We start from the raw sequence: 15,651 nt of genomic DNA on the forward strand, positions 1-15,651 counted from the left end.
TTGATTCCGATGATCCTAATGTAGAAAAGAGCACTGGAAACTCTGGTTTTTTCTTTATTGTTAATTTATTTTTATGCGCTGATTTTTTAACACTTAAATTTAAGACCTGACTTGCACGTCATTTCAAGCTATTCAAACATTGTTTGGTAAATTCACTATTATTAATTATTACTTTCTTGCATTTTCCTTGTGTTTACTTTAATAACTAAAAAAAAAAATCTTTTATTATTAATGTTTTTATTCTACTTATTTTCTGAATTCGTAATTATTTACTTTAGTATATGAAATATTTGAATTTAGTCATTTAAAAAAAGTACACACAAACCCTTACAAGAAATTGTATTTTAGAATGGGTTGTATGTCCCTCTTCACCACACTGTATTTGATTTGTTATGAATATGCATCTGATTTATTATAATTTGGCATGGAACAAACAATTAGTAGGGAGATACCATTGCAAAAATGAAACAACTAAACTTTGCTTTTGCTACAAAATTGGAGGAGGAGTGTAGAGCGGATTGATGACACATCGATAAAATGACTTCTAATCCTTAGTCATTCAAATATGTCCCTAACATTTTAAGCGTTAACCAAATTTCTTAGATTTGTTCTTCATAATATTTATCATTTTTTAAATAATGTTTTGTAAAAGGAAATGTGTGTACACAATCAATTCATCATCAAAAGGGGTATAAAGGAACATAAATGTAGTGTTCCTTCCAAATCAAAATTACCTGATGTTTTCGTGAGTTTTATTTGTTTAAACCTATTTGATATTTTCATATTTTAATTAAAAAGTTAACTTATATTTGTATAGTTTATGACCGGTTGGTCGATCGTTTGGTCTTCTTCCCTTCTCTTTCTCTTGCATCTTCTTGAAGAGTTCAAGGTAATTTTCAACAGTTTGTACTTTACAATGTTGATTCCACTCCTTTTATTATTAATTAGCACTGGTAATGTTATTTTTCAGGTTTAGTTTGCATGTTTTGAGGCTAAGTTAGTTAATTCTCCATGTTTGATGACCGACTCTGTGATGCTGATCCATTCTAAATTGCAGGCCTCTATTAGCTAATGAGGATAGTTAGTTATAAGGCATATCCAAAACTTCAAGCAAATAAGGCTGAAGATGCTTTTGACATAGTGATGTAAAAGGAAACATGGGAGATGGTCGAACTCAAACAGAAACAAACAATTTCAATATGTGTATATGTTACAATTATGCGCCTCTGCCTAGTCTCTTGGAAATTTCATTGCCTTCTCTCTCTCTCTCTCTCAAAGTTTCTCTCCTCTCTTCCACAAGACAATCGTTTACACTATGCCATATCTGGTAGTGATCTATATTTTTCAAGACACAACATATTTGTTCGTTTTGCTGTCACCGGAGACGATGATGATGAATTCAAATTCATTTTGTCGTTGCTAGCTTAACATTCTAATATATTATTGCAATTCATAATCAATCAACATTTAAACTTATTAGTAATGATGTATCTCTTTCTATCTCGAACTAGTCAAACATAACAGGTAACAAGATTTGATGCAATTGATAGCTTGAATTAGAACAAGGAGGAGATGTTACAATTACAATTACATTTAAACTGATTAGTAATGATGTATCTCTCTCTATCCCGAATTAGTCAAAGAGAATTGGAAACAAGATTTGATGCAATTGATAGCTTGAATTAGAACAAGGAGGAGATGTTACAAATACAACTATATAGCTCTCTGCCTAGTCTCTTAGAAATTTCATTAAAATGAAGAGAGGTGAAAAGAGAACGAAAAGAGGAAAAGCAAAACCTATCATATCCTTCATCCTTGAGCCCAAAAGTCAGTGAAGAATGGTTTGTTCTAGTTCCTCCATGATCAAGGGATCTTCTTTGAGCCAAGGGATCTTTCTAGTTCCTCCATGAACACTACATTGAAGAAGTGATAATTAGAAACAGCATATGAAAAGGAGAGAGAATCTGACCTGAAGATCTCAGAGAATCGAGTATCTTGTTTTGAAGATGTTATAATTTGAAGCTTTTGATCTCATCGAGAAGATCCTCACGAGACAACACACCCTTGTTGAAGAGTTTTAAAACGTCATAAAGGCTTGTAGGAGAACTTTGTTGCCATCGAGAGAAAGAAGAATCGTGTACGGTTTAAGGGTTTTGGGCACCATCTTCTTTGAGCCAAAGGATCTCTCAACTTCTTGAATAAAAGCTGCAAAAATCAAATCAATCAAACAGAGATGAAACAGAGAAAACTCATAAATGAAAAAACAAAGATGAATTCGCCATTTTTTGATAAATAATTACAATGAAGTATTTAATAAAGAGTTTTTAAAAAAATTAGTCGCTTTGTTTACAAATCATCTTCCAAGACTGTTTAATAGATTCAAAAAGATCCTGACCGTCGTTTCAAATGATGAACATGAGGATGATACCATTTTTAATTAATGTCAAATAATAATAATAAACTCATTTTCGAAAATAAGATTATTAACGTTAGAAGAAATAATTAGTAACTATCATTATTAATGATTAGATAAATTGAACTACAAAATTACTTTAGAGTCTGTGAATACAAAAATTAGTAATGATCGTCAATGAAAAGAGCATAAATGGAATCTTTAAATTTGAGAGAATCGAGTATTTTGTTTTGTCTGGTTCATCTGATTTTGTTATCTCCTAGTGATTGAATCCTAGTTATTGAAGAATCTTTGGAGGAAATCAACTAATATTATTTGTTGAGTCTTGAAAAGTTTCAAGATGGACAAATTAAATCTTCATCTTCAAGAGAAATCGCATAAGGGCAAAGTGAGTTTGAAAATTTAGGTGGAAAAATCAAAGTATTTGGACTTGTTCATTTTCCTGATGAAATTCTAAAATTCTCTCAAACTATCAAGTTTAAATATTTTCCATATCATTCTCTCTTCATGTAAATTAATTTACGGATTGTTATAAATGGTTTTGGCAAAATTACTTGAAGAGCTAGATAATTGTTGACATATCTGTTAATGGATTTTTGAATAGATATTGGTTGAAATAGATAAATATTTAGGTTAATGTTAATTTATATTTTATTATAATTATTATTTAAATACTATAAATTAAATTAATGGTAAAGAATTATAAAAATACACATATTTAGTTATATCAATAATGTTTTTTTTTCTAGTTAGTACTCAAATCATACTTCAATCGTTTGTCAATATTCAAGAATATAAAGTAATCACATCTCATATGAATTCGCTTTATAAAACTATACATGAGATATGAAATGAAATATCTTATTTTTCTCTTCAATAAGCATTTGGAGCATTTTACTAACTAGTCACTATTCCTTATGATAAGTGATAACAGTTTTGGAATAAGGCTGAATTAATGTGATAACCATTTGTTGGCCTAACTAAGTCTAGTGCATTCAAAAACAATATAAAATTTATTCCATAAAATATGTATATAGGTTGCTAGTCCCTCCAAAATATTATGCGCTCATGACTCTAAAGTTGTTGTTTTTCTGATGAATAGTTGATAGCCACTCGACGAATTGGGTCCGTTGAATTAGAGAGTGTAAATAAAGTATATCTAAAGTAAATGGTGAAGATGTTAGAATGGTGAACCTCATGACTCTTACGTATTTCTAATCATGTATTAGAATAGAGATAACCCCTATTTCTATCACTATAACAGTATAATATAAGATATTTCTTGAAGCATTTTCGTATTTAGTTCTTTACTCATCATTTGCATGCATCAGGCTATTCTAGCTCTCTTCAATGGGGAAGGTAGTGAAGAAACATGGGTGTCATATGACCTCCATGGCATGTTTAATTTTTAGTTTATTTGTAAAAATAATTATTTGACAAGAAAGCTATTGACACTCTTTTATAAATTCTATTAACCCCTCTTAGATACACAAATGTAATTTAGAGATAAATATTAAGCCTTTTAAAGCTCATATATCACAAATAAGTTGAAAATATAAATATACCATTCATTTTCTCCATAGTTTATGAGATCATTAACCCTTATTAACAATATTGGTTGGCCTTTTTGACCAAACTAACAGCTTCTTAACAAAATTTTAATTTATGTTGTTGCTAAACCTAGTTATAAGTTGATTGAAAACTCTATATTTGTAATGATATTTTTGTAAATAAAATTTCTATTTATATAAAATGAATTTATGACCCTCTTAATTAGCTTTTCTAGCTCTGCCAGTCTATATTAAATCATAATTTAGTACTCAAAGTGGTTTTGTGGAGATCATGCATTTTGTAAAGATTGATTATGTATCTATACTAGTATTTTTGCAGCATATTTTGCTCAAAAATATGCTTTGGAAACATTTACTATTGAATATCATTAGAGGTTTATATTCATATCCAAACAAGTTTAGTTAACTCTCTCTACTATACTTATAACCAAACACAATTAAATTATTTTAAATATCAGTATATGTAACGTTCTGCAATTAATATAGATATTTATAAGATTTATTCCAGATTTTAAAACATTATTCTCCTATCATCTCTTTTTGATTTTAAATTCTAAATGTAGTGAATCATCATATAATACATAAAGTTAATAAAAATGTATATTTTCTGCATATATTGTGATTTGATTTTTTTTTAAATGAACATATATTACTCAATTAATATAAAAAAGTGTGTGTTCCAACATATATATATATAGTAAATTTTACCGTATATAGTAAATTATAAAATTTTAAGAAGTTTATAATTTAAAACTTATATATCTAAACTTAATAAAAAATTTAAAATTATAAATATTTAAACATATTAAATTTTTAAAATAACACAAACCAGTTACATTACATGACGGGTTATATGATATGACATGATTGAATTGATAATACTAAAAAATAAAATATCATTAATATGATACTTTAATACCGATTAAATCCTTATTTTACTATTTTAACAACACCAATATAAAAAATATCGAATCAAACTGATTTAATTAATATTATATTAAACAAAATTTGTTGTGCAATATACCGCAGATTATATAGTAAATCATTAAAATTAACAAAATAATATATTAATAAAACTAGTATAAAATAGTATATTAATAAAAAACAAAAAAAAAACTTGTTTTGCGATATATCGCGGGTTATAATCTAGTTTAGTTGATAGATGAGATGAGTCCTTGCCAAAATTGCTTTCTAAAGTCCAATTCTTGGTTTCGGCATGTGTGTATACATATATTTATAAACCTAAAATTTATTACAATTTCGACCATTATTGACAAAAGTAAAATACCTTTTTTTATGTTCACAAAGGAAATTAAAATGCTATTAAAGTGCATTGCAAAGTGAAATGGCAACGAATGATTTTTTTTGCCAACTCTTTAAACAAAGTCCAAAACATTGAACCGCTATCTTTTATGTCATTGCCAGTCACATGCATTTCAATCCCAACTCTCTCTTTTTTTTTTCCTTTTTTTTTTGTCTCTTTCCTGTTTCTTTTCTTGAAATGCTATGTTAATTATCTGCAAAATAGGCATATTTTACAATAGATAATCATTACCGATAAGAAAATGGGAGTAAATAAAAATAATGTTTGTTATATATTAGTTATAGAACACATGAAATGGGACCAAATTTATGGAACAAATGAAATGTAAACTCCATCCAATTAAGGATTAATTCATACTTTCCGCATTACGTTCCTGCCGGTCATCTATGTTCGGATTGTCCATTGGAAGTGAGTACTTAATTAGGGAACTAAACCTCCTTGCACATGGCCACATACCTAGTTATTCTTTACAGGTAATTAATAATTTTGTTAGACTCATAAAATTAAGATTTGTTTAAGTTTTTAAAAAGAGTTGTTCTTAGAGGAGTGGAATTGCGTGTTGGCATATGTAGAACTGTCACCCTAAATGCCAAAGATTTTAAATTTGCGAATAAGAAAATATCATTAGAAAAGTACTGCAGTAACCTATAAAACATTAGATTAAGGAGAATGCACATGATCCCATGAAGATTCTTGAATTAATTAAATCCAAAATAGCGCATTTTACAATCTTAATCTCCCCTAGGTGTTTGGTTGTCAACGTTATATATATATATATATATATATATATATATATAATACGAAGATCAAATCCTCTTGCCTTCAGGATTCTGTCGCTTTCTTGTTCCCCAATCAATTTTTTTTTATAACCCCATCTCTTCGTAAACTAATCACTTTTTAACTTTTCCATCCTTCCACAAGCTTTTTAATTTTTATTGCCGTGGTTAATGTAATATACTCTTTCAGTTTTACTTTACGTGTCAACTTATGTCTTGTTACACATATATATATATATCGCATTCCTCCTGTATACTTTCTCATTCCATAAAAAGGTAAAGATGGTTTAAAGTTTCTGTAAGAGATAGCTTATAAGTCGTCTGATATAATTAATTTGGAGTCGTCGCCTCGTCGGGCGATGTCAGTGTCGATGAAAGGGTAAAAAGTGTTGGGTCCATTTTCAGAAAGGAGAATGACCACTTTCCAACCCTACTTGTCCTCATCCTCTCCTCGGAATCTGTAAAATTGATGCTCTTTCTTTCACACTTTTCTACATTTACTTCAATCGTACCATTTAACTTATATGATTTCTACAGTTTATAAATAGAATTCATAATCAGTATTTAATACTAGTAGTAAGATTTTATATTCCTTAATGGGACTAAGACATTTTATCTATAAATTAATATTTATTTATCATCTATTTAAGGGTGATGTCCTCCTTCATTTTGTGTAGTGTTTTATTTTTTTCACCCGACAGAGTGATTTATGACATAAGCATAATTGGTTTCACGAAAAAGTCTTTTTTGGTGGATTTTAATTTTTTTTAAAAAATTTCTTAGCGTTTCTGGATATGAGTTGTACGATATATACAGCCACATGGTTCAGGCTTTTTTTTATTGTCTAATCATCGGTCCCATATGATTGATTAATTATTATATTATATGATGAAAATTCCCCCATATTACCAAAAAAATACACTAGTGTGATCTTTTGCTTATGCATATAGATAGCTAGACTAATCATGAATGGGATCATCTGATCACTTAAGAAAAAAAACGAGAATGTTTAAATTCAATTTGATGCAAAAAATAATAATCGAACCACAATTCAATTGTAATGTTGCTGATCAAGCCATGGCCAAAATCCAGACTGGTCATCAATTCCACAGAACATGTTACTGATACTGTTCTCTTCTTTCACCATTCTCTGTTCTGACGATGAATTCTGAAAGAACTGCATCGTTGTAGCTGTCGGTGGATGGCCTAGAGCGCATTGGCTGTCTATCTCCGGTGGTCTGATGTCACCAGAAATGTTCTCACTTCTGTCACTACAAGAACCTTCTGTTTCTTTGTTCAGATTGATTGATTCTATTGGCTCTCTGCTTTTCAATGCCATTACCTGCATAGTTTAATATAATACCATCTAAGAAACTCCTAAAAGACCTAAGAAACAGAGCTGAGCTTGAATCTTTTGTTGTGTTATGAAATATGAAGTTTCTTGTTTACCTGAGCTTGAAGCTTTTGGTTTTGAGTTTGAAGAACTTCGTTCTCATCTCTAAGACTCTCGAACTGACGCTTAAGTATGTCGTAGTCTTTCTCGAGCTGTTTTGTCTTGGATCGAGCTCTTCTGTTTTGGAACCAAATAGCGATTTGTCTAGGTTGCAATCCCAAGGCACGAGCCAGCTCTATTTTTCGATCTGACTCGAGTTTGTTACCAATCTCGAAGTTCTTCTCTAGCGTCTTCAATTGCTCCATGTTCAACCTCCTCTTCTTCTCTCCCATCTTAGATCCATCGTCTGAGTACTCTTCCTCACCGTTCATATCTAAATTGCAAAACCCTTGTACGTTGTTTATTGGAGATCTCTTACCTAGGAACCCTGAAAAACAGAGCAGATCGTGAGAAGCAAAAACAGAGGATTTGAAAAAGTTTAACAAAAGGTGTTATGCGATGTATGTACCGTTGAAGTCTTGAAGGAGTTGGGGATGATCTTCTTCTTGTTGTTGATGGTTTTGGAGACTGAAATTTTCAGGGAAGAAAGCTAAGCCATTATTACAAGACATGTCTCTTGTTAGTTGTTTTGTTTATCCTCCACCACCTTGTCTTGGTTCAGAGTAGATAAAGAAAAATTAAACAAAGAAGAGAAGGATGGTGGTGAAATGAATCGGGTTAGACTATACACCACTTATAGGCTAAATACTAGCTAGGCTAGGCTAAAAAATTGTTTTTCTATTCTTTTTCTTTATTATATGAGTATATAAAATAGGAGACAAGACTCAAAGCCGATAAGAGAGACAGAGAGAGAGGTGATTATACTACGTTCACGTTGTATGAGTATATAGCCATATAGGTATTGGAAAGGGTGGATATGGGCTTGTGCATTGTATCCAACCTGTTAGATTGGGTATAGTAGATTAGAGATGGATTTTTTTGTGCAAATTTGTTTAGATTGTTTATTATGGTTCTTTACAACAAAATAGATTATACATTGATTTGGTTATGTGATATTTTTATAAGGTACTTTGAGTAAATTATATACGATACTCAAAACTTTTGATTTAAAAATCTAAAGACATCAAAATACTAATATTTCACTATAATATTAGAGTTAAATAGTTTTTTCTTTCAACAACATACATTATATCGATTTAAATTTGGATGTTAAGGCCCTACATGCTAATTCTCACTAGTCTATGATATGATTAGACATCTTCTTTTAAAAAGCCTTTTTACAGAACATGAGGTTTTTTTCTCTATGGTAGGTAAACATACTTTCCGGGAACAAGAGTCCTCCATCACTACACTACAGATTGTGTTTTGACACAAAGCCCACTTTTAAAGGCGAGGCTGGTCTCTTCTTTTTCATTTTTTTTCTAAGATTCGAATTATCAACTTTCTTAGACATTTTGGTCGGACTTATGATAAAATACTTTAACAACTACTGTACATATTAGTCGCCCCTATCAAATTATTTTTTATATTCTAAAAGTTTTACAAATTGTGTTTAAATGTTTATGAATAACCCCGAGTTACTAAAGGCACACATACTTTTACTTGTATGAATTTTGTATGTTCCATGAGATTTGAAAAGGTGCAATTTTTAACATGTTCTCTAAGAATACTTAAGATAGATGATGAAATCTAACGGTATACAAACAAACACATTTAATTATATGTATATACTATATAGATATGGACATGCATGTCTCTTTAAGGATCCGGTTGTTTCTTTACGTTTAGGTTTGTCTTTTTACGTTATAATCTTCTAATCATCATGACACAAAAAAATTAATGGAAACCTAAACGAAACAAAAAGAAGCAACAAGAAGGACAATCGGAACTTACATCATATCATATGGAAACATGAAAGATATGCATGAGCGTCATAAATAGGCTCAAGCTTACTATTGTGGCAAGTGTAGTAATGTGTAATCAAACGTGTGTAGCCACTAGCAAAGGAATCTGCGGTATGTGGTTCTGAAGTCGACTTCCCCTCAAATTTTGGAATCACAAAACTCAGTGTCGTCTTATCTACTTCTTCTCCTCTCTAGTTTTTTTCTTTTTTCTTACTTTTTGATATCTCATTCTCATATATTGTTTGAAAAATGTTAATTTTCTAAGTATTTTTTAATCGTTTTAATATAGCCTTTACAAGAAAAAAAATCACTCTACACGCGTCTTCCTTCTTAATGTATATTATGATATCTTCTTGGATTGTAGTACACCATATGTTTGAGAGAACAAACAAAAATTAACATTGCAACAACAGCAAAAAGGAAAGGAAGTCAAGGCTCTTTTGTTAACACAATTGGGCCAAGGCTCATTAGTCAATCATTTAGGGTCGATTGTATAAAGGTTGGTGTACCGGAGTCATTTTTTCCCTCCATGTTTAAATTAAGATGGGTTTTTTCATTGTTGAAGAATTTGTGATAACTCAAACTATTAGATTTCTCGGAAAAATACAAAATATGTATATATATTTCTTATAATATGTTATCACAAATAATGAATTGAGAGATTATCATTAAAAACGTGTTACCATCTCCTGAACGTGTATGACATTATCACATGTTTCTAAGTCATATAGTAATTATTTCATCATGTATGAATTCTTCTTAGAAGAAATATGGAAACCAACATATAGTCCTTTGTGCTCATAAATAAAACCAACCATCGTGACCAAAAAAAAACAAGTATGTGACTTTTAAGGCGCAATAATTTCTGTCTGTTCAAATAAAACTATATGACCTTCTTGCATTCCATATTTTTCCATTTTAATCTACCATGCATATGAATTTGAGAAACTACTTTTCGTATTTGCACGAGATATATATGAAATTCATTTCATTTATTTTAGCGTTTAAATCATAATTTCTTTATTACACCTCGCTATTAATTACTTTCATTATCGACTCAATACGTGTAAATAATACACGACGAAGATCACGCATTAATTAATGATCACATGCAAGATGATTTAAATAAAGTGGCACGACCATACCATACACCATAGATGATATTTAAAAACAGATAATCCAAACTAAACGACCTCGAAAACATCGAGGTCTTCGTCTGTTTCTATCATATTTTAAACAACTTAAATTCAATCACAACGTCTCCACGTTTTTAAATTGCAGATACTTCAAAGCAGAACTCAGTTATTTGCATATACACATGTATAGTATTCTTAATTTCATTAACCAAGAAACTTCAGGGCATTACTCCGATAATCTTCTCAGCAAGTTTAATTATAGCAACATATAACAGTAGAACAACATTAGTAAAAGAAAAAGGAAATGGATTGTGTCATTAATCATAAATATTAGAGGATCTCATGATACAAGGCTACTATACAGCCTAGGTCTGGACCCTCACATACAATTAAGATGCATACATACATACATATAACCATATGTATTATATAATATATGAGTTGGCCTAACAATGTTCCGAAGCCCTAGTTATATCTCATAATATATGAAGTAGAAGTAAACAGATACCCATAATAAGATAAATTTGGTGGCCGGGAATGGATGATTGATTAATAGCTCTCAGATTAATTAATGGCATACGAAGATTTAATAATTAAGCAAGCTCCTAATGATGGCTGCTTCGGCGCTGTTGTCGTCCGTCGAGGCCAAGAGTTCCGACAAACGGTCGCTGAGGTCATCGACCTCTCTGTGTAAGTTCCTGATGTAGTTGCAAGTCTCTTGAAGTACCTTAGACGCTGACACCTGTCCATTTATTAAAACATTTTATCATTAGTCAAAAAGTACAAATATGACGATTATTTAGATCCTTACAAGAGTACGTGACCACATGTGCTACTGCTTTATATCCTTCTTTGTACCGATTTCATATATATCGTCAAGATTTAACAGAAACATTTTTTTCTCATGATTACCACTTCAATGTGCACAACGGTATAAACGGCCACTATTTATTAATCCTATATCTCAGCTATATATAGAATTATGGTGAGTATATAGGTAGAGAAGAGTAATGAGGAGACATGGAGTTAAGGTACGTGGAAGTAGGAAGGGAACAAACTGAGTCCCACACCACCAACTTTGTGAATTTAATTGCAAAAAAAACATTCAGAGAACAAACAAGATATATGCATAAATGAGGCTGTGAATTAATGTTACTTTATCTATACGGATACTTAATTGTAGGCCACATGTCTCTACAATACACGCCGTTGGATTTCACCATGCATATTAATTAGTTATTATATACTGTATATGGTTCCAATTCATTTGACCTTTCTAAGTCCATGTGCAGGCGTAGTTATGTGTATACAAAATGAGTATGTAAAAATGCAAGAAAGATAAAAAATTTATTAAAAAAAAGAATTGTTTCTGAAGTGTAGATATATATACCTTGTCAGAACGGCGGCGGCGGAGTTCAGGGATGAGGTGTTGGAGCTTAGAAACAAGATCGGAAATCTGATCGTCAGAGATTCTTGAGCTTCCTGACTGTCTTGAACGTGATGATCTTCTGCTTGACATCTTCTTTCTTAATGTATTATAAGTTTGTGAATTTGTGTGTAGAGAGAGAGAGAAGAATGCAAGAAGGATAAGTAGTTAAATGTGTCAGAGAGAGAGAGAGAATGAGAGTGGAGAAGATGGTGTGGAAGAGGGAAGGAGCAAAGTGGATGTGTTTTTATAATGCAAATTTATGAAGAGAGAGAGAGAAGAGGAAGAAGGAGAAGGTGAAGAAGAAGAAGAAGAAGGAGAAGAGACAAGTGCATGGAGGGAGGGTGTGGGTTATGTTTCTTTAATAAGAGTGTCCTTAGCTTTCAACTCTTTAATATTATTTGTTCTCAGTTTTTTTTATTATCGCTTAGTACAAAAAGATACTGTTTATTTTGAGTAAGCTTCTAAACTTACTTTCTCACGAGACCAACGTCTTGATCGTTACATGTGTAAAACTCAGTACCACGTCGAGTGGTTTTTTTCTATCTTTTTTTTCTTTCTCTTATTCCTATTCCACTTAACCTTCTTTCTATCGAACTATTCACATGGCGTAGTATCCACTTCAATTTAACAACCTTTATTGGAAATTCAAAGCTACATTTTTTCTTTTTTTTTCTTTTCAAGGCTACATGTTTCGTAGCCTTTTTCTCAATGTTGAACACATGACTAATAATAATATTGATAAGATTTGACGGAGTTAAATGTAAACTCTATTGTTTGTCTACAATAAACTATTTAACTAATTAAATTTTCTATCTAATAATATATAAGATGTTAGAGAGAAAACTTGTTAAATAGTTTATTGCTCAGAACCTATCTAAAAGACTGATTAGCGGTTTCCACTTTCCAGTGACTAGGGTATGGGAATGGGACCAATAAAAACATAATAGAAAACACGACCAATTTAAATTAAGTTAATTGGTTCGGTGTTGGCTAAACCCAAATTAAATATGATATCCAAAAATGTTAAACCATGGATCGATCCGCACTCTTTGAAAATCAAAATCAGTCCACGATGCTACAGAGCTTTCCAAAATCGGGCCGAGTAGAATTAACTCATTGCAACATTTTTGGCTATACGCATCCAAGTAGAAAAAACAAAGAAGAAAAACAAGGAATTAAAATAAGAAGGGGAAAGGGACGTAGAAAAGGAGGGGAGGGCCATGGAAACGAGAAGAGGGATCAAGTGGGGTTTAAAATGGCAAAATGTGTGTTTACCGCCAAACTAAACTGTCCCTCTTTGCCTTCTCTCTCTGTCAGTCTCACCATTGCATCCCCACGTTATATGTATAACTTCTTTGTCCCTTTTTTTAATCACTTCCCTCTTATATTAGCTCTTCTCCTCTTTTTTCACCACTTTTACCTTTGTTTTATCATTTCAAACTCTTACATTGGGTTTTTAGAAATTCAATGGTTTTGGAACTTGTATGTTTATATGTACTAGTTCACATATCTATGTTAGATGTAACATCCAAATATTTGAAAGAAAGAAATAAATATGATTACTACATACGTATATATACAAGAGAGTGAACAGATTATACGGTCATAATTTCTTAGTTTTCTTTAGTGATAGTGGTCTATATCATCAAAAGAGTGTAGGACATACGGTACGAGAAACTACCAAAAAATGTTGAAGCAAAATTACGGATCATGTTTTGGATATTACCCGATTTTATAAAAAGAAATACCTTCCATAAAAATCTAATTTTGAGTATCATGTGGTAGATGCAGAGATAGGTATTTGATTGTCCATTGGATTCCAGTTCGTTGATTTTTTCCTTTATTATGTGGTAGATATGTTTGCATTAATTCGGTTCTGATCTACTAATCTCCTTTCTTCTTTCTTTTTTTTCGTTATCAACGAGACCGTGATTTTGTAGCTAAATAATGATAATGTGTATGTGTCGTTTAATTAGACTTGTATTGACTAAACTTGATTTTGCATGGTTTGGAATTAAGTTTGAAATGATCAGTATGTGCATGTTTTGTTTGAAAATAACCCCAAAGCTACAGAACAGATTACTTGTACCAACAAAATAAATCAACATCTTGGATTACCTATGAAACGAATCATCCAATTGGAGGCGACTAACTTTAGTTCAGATTCGGATATACTTTGATATACACATGTAACATGAAAATACATAGACTTTGATTCGTCCAAAAAAAAACCAAAAAACAAAACAAAAACACTAGAGAAATTGGATATAGTTTATAGACTATTTGATTCGTCCAAGTCAGAATTCAAACTAGACTTGAAGGTTTAAATTTGGAATATGAAGCTGAGAGAATAATGCGGTTAATTCCGGCGGGGTGGATACAACATGCATGATGCATATGCTTTTAATGAGACCTACCCTTACACGCAGTCCGAGATCAGTAGCTTTCCTATTAATTAGGAACCCCATCTCTTAATTTTATGCCGTTTTCTCTGACTTTAATTACATCATTAAAACCCACAAAATTTTCGTGAAGAATCCCCCACAAATTTTGGTAATTTTTCTACTCACTAAAATTTCATAAAGAATATGCCTCGAATAAATTATCAATTTGTAAAGTTAAATGAACTGACAACTACTAGCTAGCTAGTACTCAGCTATATATAGTACACTTGTTTTATATGTTAATAAAACAAGTGTAGTTTGAAAAAAAAAAACTTGTTATCTGTTTGTAGCAAACCCTAGACCGACCAATATCAAGATTTTAATGAGAAGATGCTTATCACGTCACAAGTAAATAGTAGTTGCGGACATTTCATGGTATGGGTTAAAAGGTTAAAAAAACCATCGAGGATCCAAACATTGTTGACGGTCAAAGACATATAACGATAAAACCAACCCATCCCCGAGATTTTAAAACATGGCATGTGTTGTCTCGCAATCTCTGTTTTTTTCTTCTTCAATTTACAAAAAAAAAAGAAAAAAAAAATTCATAATCATAACTCATTATTTTAATACTTATACATTGATGAAAGCATATGTTCATATATTCAATTACTAGTGGAACAGTAAAGACGATGTTCCAAAGATTTTCAGATTATTATTACTAAACAACTTTCTTGGAGAACGGATTACACAGAGAATCTTCTTAACTTTGTTTAAATATTAGTAATAAACTCATTGATTATTGTACGATTACGTGTGTGTGTGTGTTGTGGCACCTTCCTGGCCTACATATTACTAGTTTGGATGTAGGTAGGATCAGGATTCCTGAGATCGAATCCGATTTGCGTTCTACTTGCTAGTATGATTAGGTTAAAACGAAATCTATAACAATAATTGATATTATTGATTTCGCATGAACTTGACTCTACACCAACCACATATATATAAAACATACTTACTTTTTTTAGATCCATAAAATCATATTATACTAAACACACAATTAGTTCAAGAGGTTTAATATGTATTTTTCAATTTGTCGGCATGTCGATTCCGACTTTAAATACAATAAATATATTGCTGATAGAATGATGAGAAGACTGTATTTGAAAGAACTATATCCACTCTCATAATCAAAAACAATGGTTACAAACTATTCAACCTAAATTCCTAACTAATAACATTACAATAATATACAAATTTTCAAAATGTATGACAGAATATTTTGATATTTTCGATATCTTTGAGAATCGCTACGTTTGAA

General features: G+C 31.1%; 2 protein-coding genes across 2 annotated transcripts; both read right to left on the reverse strand.

Annotated features, from left to right (window-relative positions):
- Nucleotides 1-6,949: 6,949 nt before the first annotated feature.
- ATHB23 (homeobox protein 23) lies at nt 6,950-8,363 on the reverse strand. Its single transcript, XM_010500676.2, has 3 exons — nt 7,986-8,363; nt 7,534-7,904; nt 6,950-7,426 (listed from the first exon to the last, which is right to left on the reverse strand). The coding sequence occupies exons 1-3, from the start codon at nt 8,086-8,088 to the stop codon at nt 7,136-7,138; spliced, it is 765 nt and encodes a 254-aa protein (XP_010498978.1). The 5' UTR covers nt 8,089-8,363; the 3' UTR covers nt 6,950-7,135.
- A 2,443-nt stretch (nt 8,364-10,806) lies between these two features.
- KDR (basic helix-loop-helix (bHLH) DNA-binding superfamily protein) lies at nt 10,807-12,481 on the reverse strand. The gene is made up of 2 exons (XM_010500677.2): nt 11,908-12,481; nt 10,807-11,259 (listed from the first exon to the last, which is right to left on the reverse strand). Exons 1-2 carry the CDS (start codon nt 12,034-12,036, stop codon nt 11,104-11,106), a joined length of 285 nt encoding a protein of 94 aa, XP_010498979.1. The 5' UTR covers nt 12,037-12,481; the 3' UTR covers nt 10,807-11,103.
- Between the last annotated feature and the right edge of the window lie 3,170 nt (nt 12,482-15,651).

The sequence above is a fragment of the Camelina sativa genome, chromosome 3 (genome assembly GCF_030686135.1).
Source record: "Camelina sativa cultivar CO46 ecotype springtype chromosome 3, ASM3068613v1".
Classification (NCBI taxonomy): Eukaryota; Viridiplantae; Streptophyta; class Magnoliopsida; order Brassicales; family Brassicaceae; genus Camelina; species Camelina sativa.